The following is a 22,626-nucleotide window of genomic DNA, read 5'->3' as shown; positions in this document are numbered from 1 at the left end:
ATAACGGATGCTGCTCCTAATTGCACCTGTATGGAATTTCACAGCATAGATAATTTGCATCTGCCAAAGGTGCTGATCATACATCAAAACTTGCACATGCTTTGTTTTATAGCGTTTGTAATAGCTAGAATTTGCTCTCTCTCTCTCAATTATATGTATATATATGTATAATATAATTTAATTTCCTCCTTAGATTCCCATTCCCATGTTTCGCTTCTACAACCCTGCTCTTTGCACCCCTAAATACTTTGACTAAAAAGGCGACTCCCCGTAGTTTGTTGGCTCAGGACATCCCCCATTAATCACTCCGCTGTTTGCTACTGATACATTAAGTGAATCTTGCAACCATGGGGGTCTCACAACCGTTTCATCATAGCTGACCACTCCACCACATTTTCCTCTACCTTCTCATGCTTGGAGGCGCTGATGCGGCTTTCCTCCGCTAATGCCTTCAGTCAGGTATTTCTCCAAGGTCTGAATAGTTTGGCAGCGGAGGATAAGCATAGGTAATCGGCATTTCCACCACGAAGGAACTAAATCGGTTAAGTAGTGGGGATACCCCCTCCCGCCCTCCGATGAGATAAGACTCCCGAATAGTAGTCTTTTTCATGTTTTTGACTCACCCAATGCGGCTAGAGTCTACTTTTTACCATTGAGCGATTTTTGCTCTTTTGGAATACAGGGAATGAGGTCAGGGTGTGCCTTTTAGGGGATACATACCGCCCAGTTCCCTGTCAACCCGGTCCTGATGAAAACCTGGTACATAATGTATGTAAACTAACACTCCCAGGCATGCAAATTAGTTACTGGCACATTTAAAAAGGCAAAACAAACCATAGGTGGTAATGGCATCCAACTGCTTTAGAGTATTAAGTACATTTTAATTTCATACAGTCAATGATAGATAAAAAATGAAAAAATATAATATAAATAGTGGATGGTTTCCTGTTGACAGGAAACCATCCACTATTTATATTATATTTTTTCATTTTTTATCTATGTATACGTATGCAATGATGCAATGATGTTTTATCAAATCTTATCAATGAGTTAATGATTTTATCAAATGATGTTTTGACTGTATGAAATTAAAATTTACTTTATACTCTAAAGCAGTTGGATGCCATTATTAACTATGGTTTGTTTTGCCTTTTGAAATGTGCCAGTAGCTAATTTGCGTGCCTGGGAGTGTTAGTTTACATACATTGTTTACCCTGACCCAGGAGCTTGATCCATATCAGGGGGTCCTTGCTTTTTCACATAGAAAACCTGGTACATCCCTTGCACGGTTGAAACATGTAGACCACAACACATATAAAGAGATACTTTTGGTCTTAATATATCCTCACAGTATCTCGCCCCATTTTTTTAACATTGTCCAGTTACTTGTCAATAAAATGTATCTGCCATAAAGTTAAACCAGGACAATTTTTAACACACTTTTTTCTGCACCTACATTCACCACCTGCTCCACTGTAATTCAGGTGTCGTAGCACACCATGGGGACGCTAGGCCACCAGGGTGGACCCCGATGATGAAGCATGTCACCACCAGGTTGGTGAGTGAGGGGTTTTTAACAAAAGGATAAATTCTTTCCTTTTGTTTGCTTACCGCCACATTGGGAGTCTCTCTCTTGACCTTCCAAATGATGGTACTCCTCTTTTTGTTTATTCTGAATAGTTTGGCCCCTGGGCTACAGCCAGTTCACAACAATGTGGCATTTCACTAACACGAAACCCAGGATCGTAAACCTGTATATCAGCTTACCCATTTTAGGTTTGGGAGCTGTGCCTTTTTACCGGAGTGTTAGTTTTGGCAACATACCCGTTACGGGGTGCAACTTGGATCCTACCCTAGCCCAATAATCTACCATTATACTGGATGTTTTGACCATATGCATAACCGGTGTGCCAAGACATGAGTCTCATGCTCACTGCTGCTGGAACCCAAGCTGCAACAGACTGAAGCGTCACAAATAGTTCGAGACAAATCTCAGGTTGCATGTGTTCCTGTTTAGAGAGAACCTAGCTTGGCAGTTCAGGCTTGACTGGACTGTTAGTGCAGAACCAAAGCTGATGTGCACATGGCTGAAGTTACATGGTTGGCAAAATGAGACCGGGATTGTGGTCCGAGTAATTACCAGTGGCTCAGATGAATTAATGCGTCTGATAGACTTCTAGCTGCAGATACATTACCTCAGAATCCTCTCCAGGCATCAGACTGGATCCATAATTTTTTTTCATTAGCAGTACCCCTGCACGTGGGTAGATAGCGTTGATCGGCTCCTCGTGGCATAGTTCGTACCGGAAGTGACGTGTGTGATGCCTTTATAGGTGTCACCCCAGCACACTGACGTCCGTTCTTTTCTTTCCGTGCTAGTCAGTGCAGATACCCAGTCATTTTTTGAGTGACCTTTTTGACATTTTGTCTGTCTCTTTTGAGGTTTTGGGCCTATCCTCCAGAACGGCGAATCCAGGATATTCAGACCGTGATTCCAATGTTCCAGCCTCTATCCTTGATTTCGGTGAGACTGTCTCTGAGGCTGCTGGCACTCAAGGTCTCTCGCATCCTGCTTGTGACTCATGCCTGCTGGCATATGCGGGCTCTGCAGTGGGACCCGCTGATCCAGTGGGCGCAGCATCAGAGTAATCTCTCTGTCATGGTCCAGATTTTGGAGGGAACTGCAAGTAACCTGCTGGGGTGATTAATGAACCACAATTGAGTCCAGACCGGCCCCTCTCCCTTCCCCAACCATATCTCACAGTAGTGACTGATGCGTCACTCCTGAGATGGGGCAGCCACCTGGTTGAGGTGGAGATCAGAAGCCTCAGGTCTCTGGCGTAATCCGAACTCCACATCAACCTTCTGAAGCTCCAGGCGATCTGGCTGGCATCAAAAGCATTTCTTCAAGGTGCGGCTAGTACAAGTGTTCACGGACAACCCAACCGCCATGTGGTTCTGCAACAAACAGGGTGCGGTGGGGTCATGGACCCTTTGTCAAGAGGCCTTACATCTCTGGTCATGGCTGGAACTTCAGGGCATATCTCTGGTGGTACAGCACCTGGCTGGCTCTTTGTACGCCAGGGTAAGCAAACTGACCCCAAGTTACCTGTGGATCACGAGTGGCGCGTCCATCCTGAGGTGGTGCAAGGTCTGTTTCAGAAGTGGGGTAGCCTTGGTTAGATCTGTTCCCCACCGCTAAGAAAGCGAAATGACAGCAGATCTGAGCCCTGTGGTTTTCACAGCGGCTCTTGCTCGGTGACGCTTTGTCTTGAGTAGAGCTCAGGCCCCCTGTATGCTTTTCTGCCCAAGCTACTCTTGTACAGAGTTCTCAAGATCAGAAACAACAAGACCCAAGTCATCCTTTTGGCTCCGGACTGGGCTCTTAGGGTTTTGTATCTTAGCTATTCAGTATGGCCATCGGTCCTCCGATCAGACTGCCCCTTTGGGAGGACCTTCTGTCGCAGCAGCAGGAGAGGGTTCTCCACCCGAACCTGTCAACGCTCCGTCTTCATGTGTGGTGATTGAGCGGTGATAGTTGACCGCTTTCGACCTTCTGCCCGATGACTGCAATGTTATCTTGACAGCCAGGCATCCCTTCACCAAAATGGTATACACCTGATTTTGGGGCAAGTTTATGGCATGGTGTGCAGAGAAATGGGTTGGCCCTATTTCTACTACCCTCTCTCAGGTCCTTCTCTTTATACTTTTCCTTGAGCAGCAAGGGCTCAGCTCTGGGCACCTAAAAGGCCTATCTTTCAGCCATCTCACACTTCCTGCAGTTGTTTGACCAGCCATCCCTCTTCAAATCACATATTGGACATAGGTTTTTGAAAGGCTTGCAACTAGTTTCCTCCTTCACCCTACATCATGCCGCAGTGAGACCTTAATTTAGTCCTAATGTTTCTGATGTGCGCTCCTTTTGAACTGTTGCACAACTGTCCTCTCATGCTCCTTACCCTCAAGGTGGCCATCCTGGTGACTATAACATCTGCCCGGAGAGTCAGTAATCTTGAGGCTGTCATCCAAGCCTCCATACCTGAACATCTACCCGGACAAGCTGGTTCTACTGTCTAGAGTCCTCTTTCTGCCAAAAGTAGTCATTCCATTTCATGTAGTCCAGTCCAACACCCTGCCTAATTTTTGCGCTCTGCCACATCCCTCCAAGGGAGATGAGCAACTTCCCCTTTTGGACCCAAAAAGAGCGGTGTCGTTCTATCTTGACCGAGAGAGTTCCATGTGGAGGACCAACTCTTAAGTGGGGGATTTCCGAGCGAAGAAGGGAAAAGCTGTGGTGAAGCGGACCATATCCTATTGGAGTGTTCTTTGTTTTAGGTTCTACTACCCATTGGCCAAGAAGCAACCCTCTGAGGGTTTTCGTGCTCATTCCACCAGAGCTAAGGCTGCGACCACTGCGTTGGTACGAGGAGTTCCGGTCCTTGATAAATGCCAGGCAGCAGCATGGTCCAATTTTCACACATTTATGAAGAATTACTGCCTGGACAGTCCGGACAGTTGGGATGGGCACTTTGCATGTTTGGTCCTTCAGGACTTTCTGGTGTGAAACAGGTTCACAAACCCACCTCTGGGGAGGTAATGCTTGGGTATCTATTCCAAGTTAAGGAATCTGCTGCAAGAATTCTCTATCAGATCAACAAGTTGCTTACCTTCGGTGATACCTTATCTGGTAGAGAGACTATGTTGCTAGATTCCTTAGTGACCCACCCATCCTTTTTGCTCTGCGAATTGATGTCTAGGGCCAGGGCTGTTTCTCTTTCAGGGCCCTAGTTTTTCACACCAGTTGTCCGTGTTCGTGGCTCCCGGCTCCTGGCATGGAAAGTTGCATAAAGAAACTGACGTCATTGTGCTGGGGTGGTACTTATATAGGCACCGCGTGTGTCACGGCACAGGTGACGATGCCACGCTGAGCCGACGGACGCTACCTACCGGTATGCAGAGGGACTGTTCACGAAAATATTTCCAAATTCACTCTGACGCCTGGAGATAATTCTATGTTAAGGAATCCGCAGCTAGATAGTCTCTATCAGAAAAAACATTCCTGAAGGTAAGTCACTTGTTCATCCTTCCCGCCACTTTTTTATTTACTTAAAGTATCTGAAACATTCCATGTCCCACTGTATTCCCAGCTCAGGACATAGCTCTTATGCCAAATCGTTAAGTCTGATCCAGTCCCAAAATGCTCCAGTAGGACCCACACCGAGCTCTATTTCTCTCTGAAGTAAGAGAGCCTATCATCTGCATACATCACGACAAAGTGGGTAGTGGATCCACTCTTTAACCCTCAGACCTGCATTGTCGGGCGTACCCAAATTGCTAGCGGATCTATGGCCGGGCAAACTCGAGCGGAACAAGGAGGCAACCCGGTTTCATATAGCCTTACTTTTTGTTTTCTTGAATAACAAACAGATAACCGCTCTCTGTTCTGACCAGTTGCGCCGTGCCTTGCCTGACCACGCCCCTCCAGACCAAACGCAGAGAGCACAGAGGTGACGGATCGCTGACCGCTGACCGCTGTAGCACCGGAGCACGGTGTAGCGGTGCGGAGTAAGGAGCGTGGGAAACCGGCGCGGGAGCCACAGTCCAGCCCGTGTTAACGGACACCCGCCGCAGCAGGATAACGGGCAACAGACCTCCTCCCCAGCCGCGGATGGTTGTGAGGCCGGCGGAGAGGAGCGGTATGTGACGTGGGGAGCGGGAGCAGGAGCCGCGCGGGAGCCGCTGCGTGCAGGGAGACTCGGCGTGTGCGAGCTGCCCTTCAGTAAGCAAACACAGTAAGAATCCAAGCGGACTGTGTGCATCCAAACAGCCCCCCCCGGTTAAAAAGCAGAACAAACCCAGAACAAACCCCACAAGCTGAACAAGTAGAATAAGCTGAACCTGAACCTGCCATATCCTAAAGGCAGTCCATAAGTCTGCACACAGCGAAGCTTTGGAGCCGGAAGCAGGCAAGAAAGGGAGTGGAATACATGCTCCGGACAGTAAAAGAAAGTATAAACAACTCCAGAAAATACCTTTAGAGAATTACTCTTGGTAGAAATATAAGCGGGGCAAGGCAATAAGGCAGTAGGCGGAAGGCAACCAAGGCAGAACAGAGGTAAGTGAATAATTCTTTATATTTTTCTTTACTAAAAGTAAAAGTTAAAATAAAATCTTAAGCACATTACCTTAGTATAGCAGCAGCTGCTTAGAAATGGCACCCAAAAGAGGCCAAAAATTACCGGATGAACATGGAAGGAGTAAATCATTAGAAGGCTCAAAATCCCTCAATGAAAGCCTGGAAAGCCTTGCTTCTTCTATGGAAAACAATAAAGGGGCACGAAAGAAAAAGAAAGTTAAAAGAGCGACGAAGACGGCCCAGAAGGGAAAAAAAGGTGGTATTCAAACGACCATCAAACAGAAAGAGAACATAGCAGCGCTAAAATCTATAAAGGAATTCGTAGGCAAACACTATAGAACTTTAAACCCAGCAATAGCGTCTGTCTTAGATGAAGAAATTGTGGAAATTGGCGGAGAAATCGGGGAAAAATTAGGCTTGCCAGATGAAAACCAGAGTCGGTCCAACCAAGGAGATCCCCAGGAAGGAGCCAACCCTGAAAACGAGGAAGGGGGTGTGAGCCATAGATCCTTAAACCTGACACTACAGAGCCAAAATCACCAAATCTCGGCCCCTCGCCTTTCATCCTCACCGAAAATGTTCTCTATGATGTCAGTAGGGACTGACGGACACAGGGGAAACGACGACCAGATCCAGAGTACTATCTGGGGAGGAGCACCGGACCAATTTCTACAACAGAAACAACGACAAAAATCCCCAAAACGACAAGAGTGCTTAAGGACAAGCTACCCAGCAAACCCAAGCAGAAATATCTCACAGGATTCAATGCTCGCGGAAACTCCAACATCCTCCCTGATGGAGTTAATCTTGTTAATGCAGAGAGCGCTCCAAGGAATCTTGGAAGTAACCCTTTCAAACAACGGAGTAATGAAGGCACAGAAACAACACTTAAAGAAAATAGAAGAAGAACTTGGAGAAATAAAGTGCCAACTGCCAAGTAGGGCAATGCCAACAGATACAGTCCGACTAAACAAGGAAAGTGACAGGACAGTATCGGAAGACGAAAGCTTGGTTTTACTCGAAAGGATGCCCAAATCTGCAGAACAAGCAGAAAAGGAGGTATTAGAACCCGTGAATAATGTGTATATATCAAGAAGACCCATGCTGATAAAAAGGCGAGGAGGGTATGTCTCTCTTGGGACTAGGAACAGGAAGGAAAAAACCAGGAAAACGAACCATGCCGGAACAAGAAAAGAGAAGGAACCAAGGAAAGGGAGGGTGGCTCTAGGATTAAATGCCTTAGCCCCAATATTTATAACACAAAGACCGGCACAGGTGGCGGCAAAAACTCCAATGCCCCCTAAATCGGTGAGAGTACCAAAGAAAAAACAATCACATAGGGAGGCAACCGAGACTCTCCCCTCCACCCGTAAGAAGAGTCAAAGCGTAAGGCTATTGGATGATCCGGCCACTGAACAAAGGTGTATAAGACCACAGATACACGAAGAATCCAATATAAGAACCAAAAACCGGAGAGAAGGAAGAACACTCACCAGCCATCAGCAGAATGAATCAAACATGAACCCATACGAGAGAGATGATAACAAATGGGTATTCCTGGACCAGTTACCAGCAGGGAGGAAAGGAAAGCCTGGAAGAAACATTAACCCCCCGAATAGGGCACAGGTCCTGTCGGTATTTTCAAAATGCGCTAGTCTGAGGGGGATCGGCACTAAAGACCTGCAGCAAGTTGGCTTTGTAGAAAACAAGCAAGGAAAGGAAATAACAAAAATCTCATTATACTCAGCCTTGGTAAAAAGGGCAATCCTGAATGCCACAAAGGAAATAACGCATCAAGGATTAAAAATTATCCCAGAGAGAGATATAAAACCGGTGAAAGATAATAATTTCTTAAAACAACATGCCGGGCTCCAGAAGAGACAAGTATTCCTAAACAAAGAAACAAAAAGTGACCGAAACTCTCTGAACATTATAATTGAAAACACAGGTAATGATTCCTCATGGGGGAACTGGTTGTCGAACAGCACCCACGCGGAAGAAAGTATCGAAAGGAATACAGTGGCTACAGATGAGGAAGGAGAGCTGAGTGACGTCGAATAGGATGAAGGGGGTCCGCATGACTTAGGTCTCTTGTCTTGGAACGTAAACGGCCTAGGAAATGAACAAAAATGGGAAGGCATAAAGGAATTTATAAACAAAGTAGACATTGCCTGCTTGCAAGAGACCTGGTTATGCGACGATACCCCAACCTTTGACGGTTATGCCCAGATACATCAGCCGGCCTTAAAGAAAAATCGTGGGAGGCCCTCTGGGGGCCTCATGACCTTGGTATCAACAAGAGTAATGAGGGAAATAAAACCGTTGAACACAAAATGTAAATGGGTACAATCAAGCAGAATCGAACTCTTGACGGCGGATCTAAATTATAAAATGATGATTTTATTGAATGTATATATGCAGTGGGAAAATGGGGAGGAGTATGAAAGGGAAAGGAGGTTTTTTAAGGATGATGTTGATAGTATTTTAGAAAAATACTCCGCAGATACAATAGTGATACTGGGGGACTTTAACCATAAACTAAACCCAAGAAAAGCAGATCTCTACAATATGGAACAGCTAGAGGCATTCGGTATAAACCCGGCAAGGTTTCCTGTAGGGGAAACCTCGAAACAAGACCAGGATTTAATACATATCTTAGGAGGCAGGGGTTTTCACTGTGTTAATGGAAGAATAGAATCAGATATACCAGCAGGAAAAACATTTACTCAAGGGCAGCAGAACTGTCCAATTGACTATATATTCCTGCAGGCCTGGAAGTTTTACCAGATAAGTTCCTTTAAGTTAATTCAAAATGTGATGAGTGATCACAAACTCCTCCATATAGTAATAACGGGGGGTAGGAAATTACAGAGAGAAACAGTGATAAACCAAGCGGTTGAGTACCCCAAACGTGTGACGACACGTCTAACTGAGGAATATCTGGAAAAAGTGAAGGCCATGCAAATAAAAATGGCACCCGCCAATTTTGAAAATAAAAATCTGGAATGGTTCATTTTAAAATTAGAAGAACTGGTTCAATGCCTCAAGTTAAACCTAAAAAGAGAAGTTCCCAATAGGGTAAAACAAAGAAACGATGGTAAAGGCTTCTCAGCAGAATGTCAAAACAAGAAAAGGGACATAAGAGCAATACAGAGGAAACAAAAAAAGACCTTCTCACAAGAGAGACAGGATCGCCTGGTAAAACAGAAAAAAGAATTCAAACAAATGGTATGCGCGACTAAAAGGTTACATAAAGAAAAATGCTGGTTAGAACTTCTAGAAGCCATAGAGAACAAAAATCTAAGGAAATTCTGGCAACTAGTAAAGACAGCATCTGGCACCTCAGAGGGCGAATTAAACTGTGTGGTGAGTGAGGCAGCATGGGATACATATATAAGGGAACTGTACGGGGCAAGGACTCCCAGTCAGGAGACGGAGATTAAATCATGGCAAGATATCTCTGAAGAGTTTCTTGCCAAATTTAACGAAGAACAAGTAGAGCTCGCATTAAAAGAACTCAAGTTAACCCGGGCAGCAGGCCCAGACAATCTGCCTGCAATAATCCTGAAGACCGAGGTAACATGGTGGGCAAGTCTCCTGGCCAATATGTTTCAGGTAGTGCTAAAAGATGGCGCAATGCCTCCAACTTGGAAGGGGGCTATAATCAGGCCGATACATAAGAAAGGGAGCAAAGAGGAGCCAAGAAACTATCGGCTGATTAACCTCCTAGATATTGGAGAGAAAGTGTTCTCAAAAATCGTTTTAAAACAACTGAATACATGGGTAGAAGAGGGCCAAATAATCCCCATAGAACAGGGTGGATTCAGAGCAGGCCACTCGACAATAGACCACGGGTTTGCACTATGGGCGTTGGCGAGGAAGTCAACGGAACAGAACGGCAAACTATGCTGTTGTTTCGTTGATTTCAAAGCAGCCTTTGATTCTGTAGATCGGGCCTGCCTATGGGAGACACTAAAGAGACTAAATATCCCGACAGAGCTCTTGACCATAATAAAAGAACTACACAGGGAAAACTGGGGGCAAGTAATTAAAGATACGAGGGGCTCCCTAACTCCCAAAATACCCATAGCCAACGGGCTAAGACAGGGCTGTGTGCTGGCCCCCCAGCTTTTTTCTGTTTACTTGTCAGATCTCCCGGCCTATTTAGAGGTGGAGGGCAGCGCCAGCCCAAAAATGGATGGGAATAAAATCCCATGCCTATTATATGCGGATGATCTGGTGATAGTAGATCAGACCGAGAGAGGCCTCCAAAGGAAGCTTAATGCTTTTAATACCTACTGTGCTGGAAAATTTTTGACCATCAACTTGGATAAAACAAAAACCCTATGTTTCGGGAAAAAACCTAGCAGATTTAGCTGGTACATAGGGGACCTTAAATTAGAGACAGTAAATGAGTACCGTTACTTGGGTATCTGGTTTGATAGGGCACTAAATTGGAGCACCCACCTAGAAACGCAAAAAGCAAAGGCTCTCTCCTCCATATGCGGACTTAAAAGGTTCAATAGGGAATATGGTGAGATGTCACACCGGCCAATGCTCAGAGCTTTTGAGGCAATGATCCCCCCCCAAGTTCTCTATGGCGCAGAGATCCTCTATTTGAGCGGTAGGGGATCCTGGGACGTCATAGAGGGAAATTGCATAAAAAGGCTCCTATCACTTCCTAAATCTGCTATGATTCAAGCCATCAGAACAGAAATAGATACAAAGTCCTGGGCAATATTAACCCAGATGGCTGTGATCAGATTCTGGAAGAGATTAGAAGACCCTGATACAAAAAAAGTGGCTTACTGGTGTCGCAAAGAAATCCAGAAAAGCGAGCTAAAATGGGCGAAGTCCAGTAGGGATAAAGTGAAGGGAATCTGTAACACTCTTGAGCTCGACTGGGATCAGAGCTCATTGCAAATCACCAGTACCAAAGGTGAATTGAAGCAAAGAGGGAAAGAAGTCTCGAAATTGCTTGATAGAGGCTATCTAAGAAAGAAAAAATCAGTGGTACATATGCTAAATGCATGGTCCCTTGAGAATTGGTTCCCCTACCTCGACAGATTACCCAATTGTGGATACAGACAAGAGATCCTCAGAATCAGAATCGGGATCAACCCATGGGTAATAAACAGAGACCTGAATGCAAAAATGTTAGATAAGGAAGGTCACTGCAAGTGTTACTTAAGGACAAAGGGAGACCCGCTGCATATCTTGTTAGACTGTTTTACACTCCTAGATCTTAGGAAACTTTGGTTGCGTCCTGTCTTCATAAAATATGAGGTAAAAACAAGAGCACAGGCAGCAAGGCTCTTAACAGAAATCCCTTACATTGATATTGCAATTGCCCTCGGGAAATTTTTAAAGATGTCGTTGATGGCACTGAGAGATACAGAATAACATGTAGTACTGTATGAGATTTTAGCAGATTGTATTTGTATGGAGTAATAAGAATAGGATTAGGTATTTTAGATAAATTAAGTTTTAAGATAACTGTAAATTTTACTGATTTGGTTGTATTTTTGATAATGGTGTGTATAAACCTCGCATATGGACAAAGTTTTAAAAATAATAAGTCATACTCCATTCTGTGCTATTCTAATTGCATTGTTTAAAGACTACGGTCACAATAAACATATTTTTGACTTGACTTGAATAGGTATGGGTGCTTTGTTGTAATTCTGTTGTAGGGATGATGGTGGAATCTGGGACAGTGTTTTGTGTTAATGGTTTTTCATTTTACATATCTTTGAAGGGATGAAAACCAGACCGAGAGAAGTCATAGCTGCGATGATGCTGTGAACGACCGATCAAGAAGCCGGCGGAAGGCCTTGCAGAGCAGTAAAGCAAAGGTAACGGTGCCTACCCACAGTAGTCATACACTAAATTCCAGTGCATCAGGATTGCAACTGTAGACCTAACTATTGTACTGCACCACTAACTTGTGGGCCTGTATGAGGCAAATACACAGTTTGCAATGCTGATGATCTACTACACAGTACTGTTCATACTAAATTTAAATTGTTGCACGTACATTCCAATTGCTTCAGTAAGCAGTTCCTGTTTTAATTCCTGTTTAAATCCAGCTGCTGAGGTGGCTTTTTTTTATTAATCATCAGTGAATCTTAGGAGTAATATAATAAACACAAACCCTATTTTGCTGTTAATAGAAAAGTACCCTAGTTTATTAAATGGTTGTAATCGCCCAGGTTCCCATAAGGCTACATTCCATCATAAATAGTTCTTTTTCTCTCTGTGGAAACATATTGCTTAATGTTATCCATCACACGACTACAATTTTAGTATTGTCACAAAATAATGGGATCTTCTTGTTTTAACCTGCAAGTATCTGTAACTCTGCTTTCATGTGATGTGTTCCCCCGTCCCACATTTGTCTTTAGGACACAATTGGACACCTAGCCTTTGTGTTGGAGTTCTCTCTAGCTAGCATGAAGCCTAGCGCCAAAACGCCATGACAGTAATTTGCCTGCTTCATAATAACCTATTCAATTAAAAAATAACTGTTGGGGAGCTTTATTTCTGTTGAAATGTATACAAATACTATAGGACAGACTATGAAATATTGTAGAGCTAAAGTCCTATTCTCCGTGGAATACTTTTTAAGAGTCATAACCATTTTATTGCCCCTCCATGTGCTAAATCCTGGAGTACTCTGAAATAAGAAATACAGGCACAAACTCCTTCCCCCTTCTTTTGCGTAGAAAATTCCAATTAAAAAATTCAGTAAACGGTTAAGTTAAAAGTCTAGATTTATCAAACTGTTTATTTTCTTTTTTTAAATAATTCAAATTTAGTTTCAAAATGACAGTGAAATGAAGACTGTGACAAGGAAAATCTTTCACAAACCTTTTTCGGAAGCAAATTAGAAAAGGCAACCAGAGCAATGTGGACAGGCTGCAGAAAACAGACAGAAGCGCTTACATTTCCGATTTAAGGGAATCGATCTTCTGTATCCCTTCGGCTGGTCTGTTTTATTTTTAGGTCTTGCCAAGCAGCACACTGCTTGGAAAAAGACCTTTAGACATAGATGCAGCTTTTGCCCTAAAAACATGCACGCGTTCCATTGCCTTCAATGGCAACGCGTGCACGTCTGGTGTTTTCCTTGCGGGAGCGAGCTTACAAACACATGGTGCCCCTGGCTCCTGCAAGGGAAACGCTGTGTGTGCTCTGGCACTCCACCCCACCCCTCCCACTTGTAGCGCTGGCTTGTTTTTTAAGCCACCAGACCCTCCGCTCCCGTCTTACTTTTCATCCATAGGCCAGCCCTCTCATGAAGCGAGCACCTGAACGTTCCCCGCGCGCAGCGGTCACCGCCTAGGCAGAAGAAGAAAGTCTGCGCTCAAACTCCCTCCCTGAACCGAACCCAAACATATTGCGCCACCGCAGACTGCCCAAAGTAGAGAATGCACAACAGGCCCAGACTGCTGCAGTCAGCAGGAGAGAGGAGGGGATGTTGCTTTACCTTCATCGGCTGCAGCTTTCTCCCACGCAGACCGGATCGTACCAGGAACCGGGCAGAGGAAGATCGTGGGTTGTCCGGGAAGGCAGGCCTTGGTGTGGGGGGCTGCACTAGACCTGCCTGGGACAGCAAAGACTGCTCTCTCCTCCGGGTCCCGGATGTCTTCAGTCGGTGCAGGTCGCAGAAGCCCTCCATGGGGCTCTATCCTAAAATATCTCCCTGTGAATCAGTCTATCTCTGTGCCTAAGCGCTGGCTGCAGTCCCCGCCGAGCCCTTGTCACCAGTCTGCAATAATGCCCTCCGCTGTCCCAGCAGGCTGTTAATGGCCTGCCACAGCTGCGCTCAAGATTTGAATTACTTCTGCTGTCCATTGCCCAACGCATCGGGCGTGCGCTTCCAAACACTCCTCACAAACACCCGGAAGCCAATCAGAAAGTGGGAACCAAACCCCGCGGGCCAATCCCGGCTGGTTTTGTTTGATTGACTCCCCCCGCCCGTGGAGTTAGGCAGGAGCTGGCGCGTGCTCTATTCTGGTGTAAGTGCCTACATACTCATGCGTGCTGAATGGAGCGTCGCAACACGTCTCGCAGTGCGGTTAATGGCACGTATCACTTACCAAGCGAATGTACTCTCGAAATAATTAGCTTAAGGCGTACACGCTTAGGAAGTGTATAGAACATGTGTGCTATGTATGTGGTATTTTTTAGCGCGAAAGCAACCGAGCGGCAGCGGAGCACAGAAAGGGTGAAATACAAGCATAACGTCAAGGAGTGATAGGAGAGGTGGCTAGTTTATGAAATAAAACATTTCTGATGTAGTGTTCTATAAAGAAGCCGGGCTTCAGTTCTCTGTAATGAAACTGCTGCTCCTGTAAAGCGCTTTAATGCCTTCGAGTCGAGTTCGTGCTATATAAAACGGCTAAAAAATGACATGTGAAAGCTCCAGTGGCTATTGGCGGTGTTCATTACTGGCCTTCAATCGGAGAGCGCACTAAGCAAAATCAAATTTGTCGCCCCAACCCACTCCTCTTTATTTATAAATATATTTAACATTTGGAATGAGCAGGAGGAAAGTGAGGGAGCAAGGTAAGGAATGCCACGACGAGAAAAATAAAATTCAGAAAAAGTGTTTAAACACTACCTTTGATCTGAGTCGTAGGGAGACTGCTAAGTGTTTAGCCATGCAACGGTTAATGTTGTTGCACTAAGGATATTGTGCTACATAACTAAATACTTATAAGGTTCCAAAAGCGAGACCTATTGGCTATGCCAATGCTTGTTCTCGATCCTGGTGACAGGATATTGGGGCATTGAACTCGTGCTTATCATTTTTTGTTTTTTTTTTCTGCTTTTGACATCTTTCCAAACCTTTCAGCAAATATTTCAGTGTAACGTTTTTGCTCTTAGTTTTTTTTGTGAGAAATTCATGACCGAAATAGTTTTTATTTTTCCTCCGAGTGCCATCTTTTTGAGCAAATACTCTTCTTGTGGCTGGGAAAAAAAGCATCCTCTGTTCCTCACAACCTATGCATAGTTTGACTACCTGAGATCATTGACCCGACGCTTGCCAGCACTGCCAGAAAATGTCAACAAAAACTCTTTAGGACAGGCAGAGAATTCTGCCTCATGACTTGCTGTAAGACTAACCACAGGTGCCAGGAGCCTGATCAGGGAGGTCTGAAGGGCATGGAGAAGGAGCCCCTTCAGTCATTCCTCGGTCTACTGTCATCAAAGACTCCCAGAAGCAAGGTTGAAAAATAGAAATGCATACGAGGGAAATCCCACCTGGGAAAAGTAAAGTCTTTCCTGTTTGCCCAAGATCACACAGTATTGGCATGCTCACCGTTCAATCAGGTGCGCCATTGAGTCGCTCCTCTCCATACCGTAGTTCTGTGTTAATTGCTGTCAAAAATGGGATCCGTGTTCAAGCACCAGTCTGTACTGAGGTCTAGCAGAATGCACCTCTTTGCTTAGTGGGGGTAATATACGAAATGGAGCCTCCTTGAGACCTTGGAGAAATGTTCTAAATGGGCTATTCGCCATCTCTGAAAGTATCTCCTGTTGTACATCTTTCGGTGACTTCTTCCCCAAGAGGTCCAGGGTCTCCACAATGCTTATTTTACTCTTCAGTTTCACTGCTACTGTCTTTACCAACGACATTTCCACCAGCTACACTAGCACAACCTCTGCCTGCTACACAGCCTGCTCCTGCATTACCTACTGGGTGCTAAAGGAGTCCTTTTAGAAGAACTAGATTTCCTTAAGCAGCATGATCATTCTCATCATTCCAGACTGAGGTCCAGAACTCCTAGTCAATCTTGTTCTGTTCGAACAATTTCTTCTACTTTATCAGAGGCTACTTACCTGCTGCTAGGGACTCTCCTTCCCAGATGTCACCAGTGGATGACATCACAACCTTCACTGAGGTTCTAGAATGGTAATCAGCAAAGCCTGATGTCCCTATGCCTGCTCAAGTCCTCAACTAAAGAGATATTCAAGACTTCTTTCATCAGTCTGCATCTAGACCCCTTGTTCCTTATGGACCTGGCCTCCTTAAACCAGTGATGCAATTATTTTAACAAATGCTGGCTGCATCAGTTCTTGGTCCTGTTTTAAACAAAATATAAGCCTTCTAACCAGGATCCCCATTTTCTTACAGAAGATCCACTGCCAGGCTGTTATTTTGCCAGTCGTAAGGCTGGGCGAAATCTCTTAATTCTATCAGAATTTTAAGAAATTGTTTTCGTAGCAAAATGTCACTTGCCTGTATATAGCGCCAGTTTTTTATAAAAGGGCGTGGACCACGAATTAAAGTCTCACAATATTAGCAGGAGACTGGTTCTGATAGAAAATGTCACTCAGCAAGACACCCGCTGTTATCTGGCAAGATTCATGAGCTGATTAAAAACAATGTAAGCAGAATGGCATGCGCAATTTTGAGAGTTGCGAATTTCATCTGCATACTTAGCATTTCACCTTGGCCTAGTCAGCAGCAAGAAAAAATCTCACAGCTGCACCCTCATTCACTGTCTTACCAGAGAAGGAAAGCTAGCACATGGGCTCATTGGCAGGTAGATGTACAGGACTTCAGCAACTGCCATGAAAATGACTTGCGCTCTTGCCTTGCTAGCCATTTTTAAATGGACGATGCAAATTTGTCCTGGCCGCTATCTTAAGTGATTTTTTTATTTTATTTTTTGTTTGAGGGCATTTCATTTTTTTTTTGTTTTTTAGTGAAAGAAAATAATTTAATCTTTTTAGTTATAGTGTATTGACCACTTATAAATTCAATGAGGAGTCTTCTGGAGGAGAACTAGGATTACAGGCAAGTAGCCCTGAATGCCTTCCCCCATGTTTTGCACTGCACCAGGGTGTTCACGGTTAGCAGTACTGATATTCTGAAGCCGGAGAGCATATATTTTCCTTGGCCCTGTCTGCCGAATACTTTTGCACTGGATCCAGAATTTGAATAGCCAGATGTTCAGTCTGGAATCCGTCCCAAAGACCTCTGCAAACTGCGCCAAAGACGTGCTATCCTGCTTCTTATATCCGTACTGCGGTCCGTGAGCACCAGCCTTGCTGACATTTCTCGGCTGCAAATCAGCCTCTCAGCGTGTTGACCTAGGACGCTTCTGAAGGTGTCCTTCCTGGGGAAGCCAGTTTCAAACATTGGGCGTGGTAGAAATATATGTAAATGTAAATTGATACTTGTATAGCGCACTACTCACCCGCAAGGGTCTCAAGACGCTTGTACGAATACCGCTGTGGAACCCATCCTGGCTTTCCCTGTGCGGTGTCCACTCCTGGGCACCCCCAAGGTGAAGGCCAGGCATCCTTAGCGTTGTGGGGGCCGTTGTGGAGATTAAGCAAGCTATTGCCCAGAGTTGCAGAGTGGGACTCCATGATTGGAATAGGCACCGAGGCGAGAATTATCAGGTCCGTGGAATTTTTGAGCCCAAGACCCGCCGAGGCGGGGAATTGAACCCTGGTCCCGGGCCAGACTTCTGCATCAGGTTCTGCCACTCTAACCATTGAGCCACAGAAAGCTTGTCCTTTAGGATCCATGGCCAAGCACGTAGACCGTGCATTTGGTGGCTCGGAGTTTAACCTGGAGATTAGTTGAAAAGTGTCCACTAGGGGTGGTACAAAGGTAAAATGCTTAGTTTGTCTTTTCTATTATCTGTTTCACCCTATGTCTGTTGAAGGCGGGCTCACCCAGTCACCTACCCCCAAACTACGACGAATCATTCAGACATTGGGGTTACCTATCAATATGCCGAGGTCACACCTGACTTCTCAGATGGTCCCTTTCATCAGAGTTTTTTCGGACACAGTGGAATTGTGCACCTATCCTCTGGAGTGGAGAGTCCAGGATATTTGTGCTCTGATCCCAGTGTTTCAGCCTCAATCATGGATTTTACTGAGACTGGCTCTGAAGCTACTGGGTCCGATGGCCTCCTGCATCCTCCTTGTGCAGCGCATCAGATAGCATGTGCAAGTTCTGAAGTAGAATCTGAAGTCCTAGTGGCCACAACAGCAGGGGAATCTCTGAACTGGTCCAAATTTCAGAGGAAACTGCACAAGATCTACAGTGGTGGCTGACAGATTGCGATTGGGTCCTTAGCAGACCCCTCTCTGTTCCCCACTCAGAGCTGACATTGGTGAACAATGCATCACTTCTGGATTGGGTGACCACCTGGTAGAGGTGCAGATGAGAGGACTCTGATCTATGGTGGAATGACCGCTCCTATCAGCTTTCTAGAACGGAGAGTGACCTACTTGGCCTTCCTTCTGTCCATCAAGAGAAGCCTGGTTCAGGTGTTCATGGACAAAACCACCGGTAAGTGATATTGCCAAAAATAGGGCGGGAGTGTTTGTGGACCCTGTGCCAAGAGGCTCCTCACGTCTGAACGTGGCTGGAGTGCCAGGACATCTTCGTGGTTGTGCAACACTTGGCAGGCTCATTGAACCTTGAGCCTCTTCTGAAGGTTGTCACTCCCTTTCATGTCGGCCACAGCATGACTCTAAATAATTTTTTTGCTCCACCTCATCCTTCCAAGGAGGAGGATTGACTCCAGAGCTTGGACCTGAAGAGCTCTCTCCCTCTACATTGGTTGCACCAAAGACCATCGGGTAGGCAATCTGCTCTTTATCTGGTTCACCGGAGGGAAAAAGGGTAAGGCTTTGCAGAAACGGACCATCTGAAGCATTTACAATTAGCACCAGGAAAGGAGTTAGTAAAGGTAAGTACGTTATTCGTTCCTAACCGCTACTATAAGTTAGCTGTCAAGTGTATGTATGTTCATAAGCAACTTGTGGTCTTCTCGGGTGGAGTTGCCTAAATGGCTTTTGCCTTAGCTGTATGAATCAACCACCTAAATCTTAATACCTGAAAGTCAGAGCTCATGTCCCATGTACAATGGTAGCCTTCAGACATATGGTCCCAAGACTTGTGTCCCTGCCAGCTACGTATGGTACATCAAGAGAAGCGAGTAACCACGGGTGCAGATTTTTCCCAGATTCCACAAGCCCGTGGGGTAAATGAAACCTAGTTTACACAACAAAAACGCTGCATCTCATCTTTTCATACCTTGGATGCAAACCGAAACTACAAGTATCCTTATTTTTACGATCTCCAAGCTAGACTATGCCAATTGCCCATTCGTTGGCGTGCCTGCTTCATAATATGCATACTTAAACTAAATCAAATGCTGCAGTCTGTACGTGTTTATTAAAAAACAAAACGATGTTGTGCATACTATTTTGCAACCTTAATACTACCTCCCGTTCCATATTCACTAAGCACAATCACTTGCTGCGTGGGTTATGTTTTTTTTCTTTTTTTCAAATATTAAACTATTGATCAAGATAAGAAAAAGTTTAATAACCCATGCAATGTTTTGTAGTCGGACATTGTGAGTATTTAAAGCATCTTGGTTTGTAACACTGATAAATTAATGCAAAAACGTGTGGCCTTTTATGATTACTATTCGTAGAGGAGGTACAACTGTTTAACCCCTACCGCGCTACTGCGTTTTCCCGCTGTGCGCTGAAAAAAAAAATGGCTTGTTTATGACAAAGCCAGCTCGTCATCCGCGCAGCGCAGGTAACGCTGATGACGAGCTGGCTTTGTCATCAGCGCCGAAGGGGTTAAAACATTTGCACCTTGTGAACACATAATTTCATTCACTAGCTGTTAGGAGTACACTATATGTGCTATATCCTCATTTGAATGGAAGCATCATCTTTTCCGAAGAGGAAACATTTGCGTTAACTTGATGCATAATATTCCCTAAAATGCTCACTCATTAGCTAAAGTATTATTTTAGTATTCATTCATATAACTATAATAAGACTTTCTAGAGGTTTTAAAACAGTCTAGCTGCATTTGGATAGTAAGCAGTTAAGACACAAATAAGCCCATAAAGGTTTCTTAAACTAATTAAACCTAAAAAAATATTGGCTATAGCCACTGCTTGAGATCTTCCAGCAGATGTGGACATACTATTACTGTGAAGCAGCGTATTCATACGAATATTAGGTGACTTTCCTCGACACCGGATTTGGGTTGCTTGTGTGTACCACTGAAAGCATGTTTATTAAATCTTGCCCATGTGCCATTAATTCATTTCTCTACCAGATCCCTTTTGCCAATCTCATTACAACGTTAGATTGATCTTGAAGCGTCTAATGCGGTGGTTGCTGACATTTCTTAACATGTTCTATTTCTTTTTGTTACAGATTTCTTTGGGTGTTAATTCATCAGTTGCTGGAGTTCTTTTATCAACTGAAAACAATCGCTCCTTCTCTGCGCCGGACTTCATATCAGACAAACGTCCTTCTGGAAATTTGATCTCCATGCCGCAGAAGCCAGAGCGATCAATCAGCCCGGAGAGCAACGACAGCATTTCTGAGGAGCTCAACCATTTCAAGCCTATTGTTTGCTCACCTTGCACTCCTCCCAAAAGACTTCCCAATGGGAAAGTCCTACGGCCACCAATCATAAAGTCTACGCCACGTAATCTACGAAGGAATCTACAGTCTCAAACCTCCTATGAAGCAAGTCCGAGAGTTTTGCAAAAATGGGATGTCATTTTTCAGGATCGACAAACCAAAAACACCTTATCACAGGGCACATTAACGTCGTCCCCCACAATTTCTGGTGAAGATATTTTAGCAAGTGAGCAGTCTAAGAAAAAAAGCCCACCTGTGAATAAGCAATTACATGACAGATCCGAACAGAATGCAGGGACGTCTGTCTTGCACCTCATTAGTTCTGAAAGAGATGGCAAAAGTAAAAGCAACAACAATTCAGAGGCTTTATTAGTAAAAGAGCATACGTTCCTTTTGCCTGAGACAGTTATCCAAAAACCCTCTGAGAACAGTCAATCTTGCTCAGACACTGAAGTGCCAGCAAAATCTGAACTGGATGTTTCACAAATTTGCAGAGTGGAGTGTCGAAGATGTCCTGTGGGCAGCCAGTTGGTAGAAGAGAGGCAAACTGGAACACTTCCTTTGGCCAAGACCAAAGGGAAAAGGCCGAACAGACAACCGAATAACTGTCTAGGAAAAATGCAAAATGGTACCTGTGGTGTTGGAACTGAAAGGTCCCCCTCACAGCAGCATAGTCGCAAAAGACGCTGTAAAACCAAGCATTTGGAGCAAAGAGGATCTTTGAAAAGACTAAAGCAAGTCACCACTGATTCTCCACTACTGGCAGACGACTTGTTGCGGACAGAGGAGGAATGTAAACTCAGGCAAGAGGAAGAAGATAGGAAGCTGGCCTTCCGACTTCAGCGAGTGTTAAACAGTGAAATTCTCACTGTTAATAGGCGCAGAGGTAGTGAAGACGAATACCTTCTGAGGTCTAATAGCACCACACGTGCAAGCACTTAAGTTACTTTATGGACTGCTGTTTAATAATGATAGGGTTCTTTTCAATGGATTTTTTTTTTTTAACTAAATGGCCTTTGGATCAAGATGGAAGTTTTCCACATTGCAGGACACACAAGTTGTACTTTGGCTGCTAATGGGCAGATTTATATGCAAGTTAACAGGCACTTTATGTCCGCATTTCCTAACATTTTTCATTGCGCATTCATCGATCACATGTAAAAGCACAAATAAGTAGCAATATATCTTTGTTGCCAAAAAATGTAAAAAGAAAATGTACAAATTCTGAATGTGCAGCCGTTCTTCTATCAGACGTTTGGGAAAGCATATATTTTTGTTTTTGTTTACAATAGTCCTAAAATCAGTGGTCAATTTTTCGGAGTAAAATTCACTCCAAGACCTGGACTGAAGAGAGAACCTTTTATGTAGTGTGGCCCTGCTTCAGATGTTATGAAGCTTCAACATGTGACAAAGAAAATTCTCCTAAAATAACCAGGCCCAAGAAGGGCGGACTGGAGGCAGAATGTTCATGGTTTATCAGTTGCGCGGACTTCCGTCAAGTTACGGTAGCAACAGGAATCACGTAATGTCTACAAAATACCTCTTGACATATGCAGTTGCGCTGAGGAATAAAATGCTCTACAATCCCACTTGCTTATTTAGTGTAATAGTCTCATCCTTTCCATAGTAGTTACTTGTAGAAGTTTGATCCTGTGGCAAGCACCAGGTCATAACTTTGGTGGGCTGTTTTCAGGAGCTTAGACTTGTTTTCATGATCAGACTTTCAGCAAAGGTAAAAGAGAAAAGTGAGAAGGACGAGAGATGGGAAGACAGTGACAAAGTTAAAAGGTGAGTAAGAAATAGAACCTATAAGAGTGAGCTAGTCAGGAAGTGCAGCGCAGTAAATGAAAGGGGCTTGAGGACATGCAAATGACCAGGCAGTCTTGGTATTCCGAAACACTGCCATTTGGCAATGGACTTCTAAGAAAATCTTTGGGCCTCTACCCTTTTTTCACATTGAGCACTAGTTCAACTAAATCCAAAAATGCTGTATGTATTCAAGATGAAAACTATAAAGAGCTTTTGGGTACGTGGAATGTTTATTCCGAACCTTT

The 22,626-nt window shown here is 44.4% G+C and overlaps 1 protein-coding gene across 2 annotated transcripts in view; it reads left to right on the top strand.

The window, feature by feature from the left end:
- Positions 1 to 22,165, top strand: part of RNF169 (ring finger protein 169) — a 237,941-nt gene extending 215,776 nt beyond the window's left edge. Inside the window, exons 4-5 of one of the 2 annotated variants that reach the window (XM_078658577.1) lie at positions 11,895 to 11,991; positions 20,360 to 22,165. In XM_078658577.1, the coding sequence (XP_078514703.1) occupies positions 11,895 to 11,991; positions 20,360 to 21,514 (1,252 nt within the window). In that variant the 3' untranslated portion in view covers positions 21,515 to 22,165. The remainder of the gene's footprint in view (positions 1 to 11,894; positions 11,992 to 20,359) is intronic. The other variant, XM_078658578.1, reaches the window with a different exon arrangement.
- The last annotated feature ends 461 nt before the right edge of the window (positions 22,166 to 22,626 follow it).

The sequence above is a fragment of the Lissotriton helveticus genome, chromosome 8 (assembly GCF_964261635.1).
Source record: "Lissotriton helveticus chromosome 8, aLisHel1.1, whole genome shotgun sequence".
NCBI lineage: Eukaryota > Metazoa > Chordata > Amphibia > Caudata > Salamandridae > Lissotriton > Lissotriton helveticus.
Note: the sequence above shows the minus strand (reverse complement) of the source record. Positions and strands in the feature narration are given on the sequence as shown.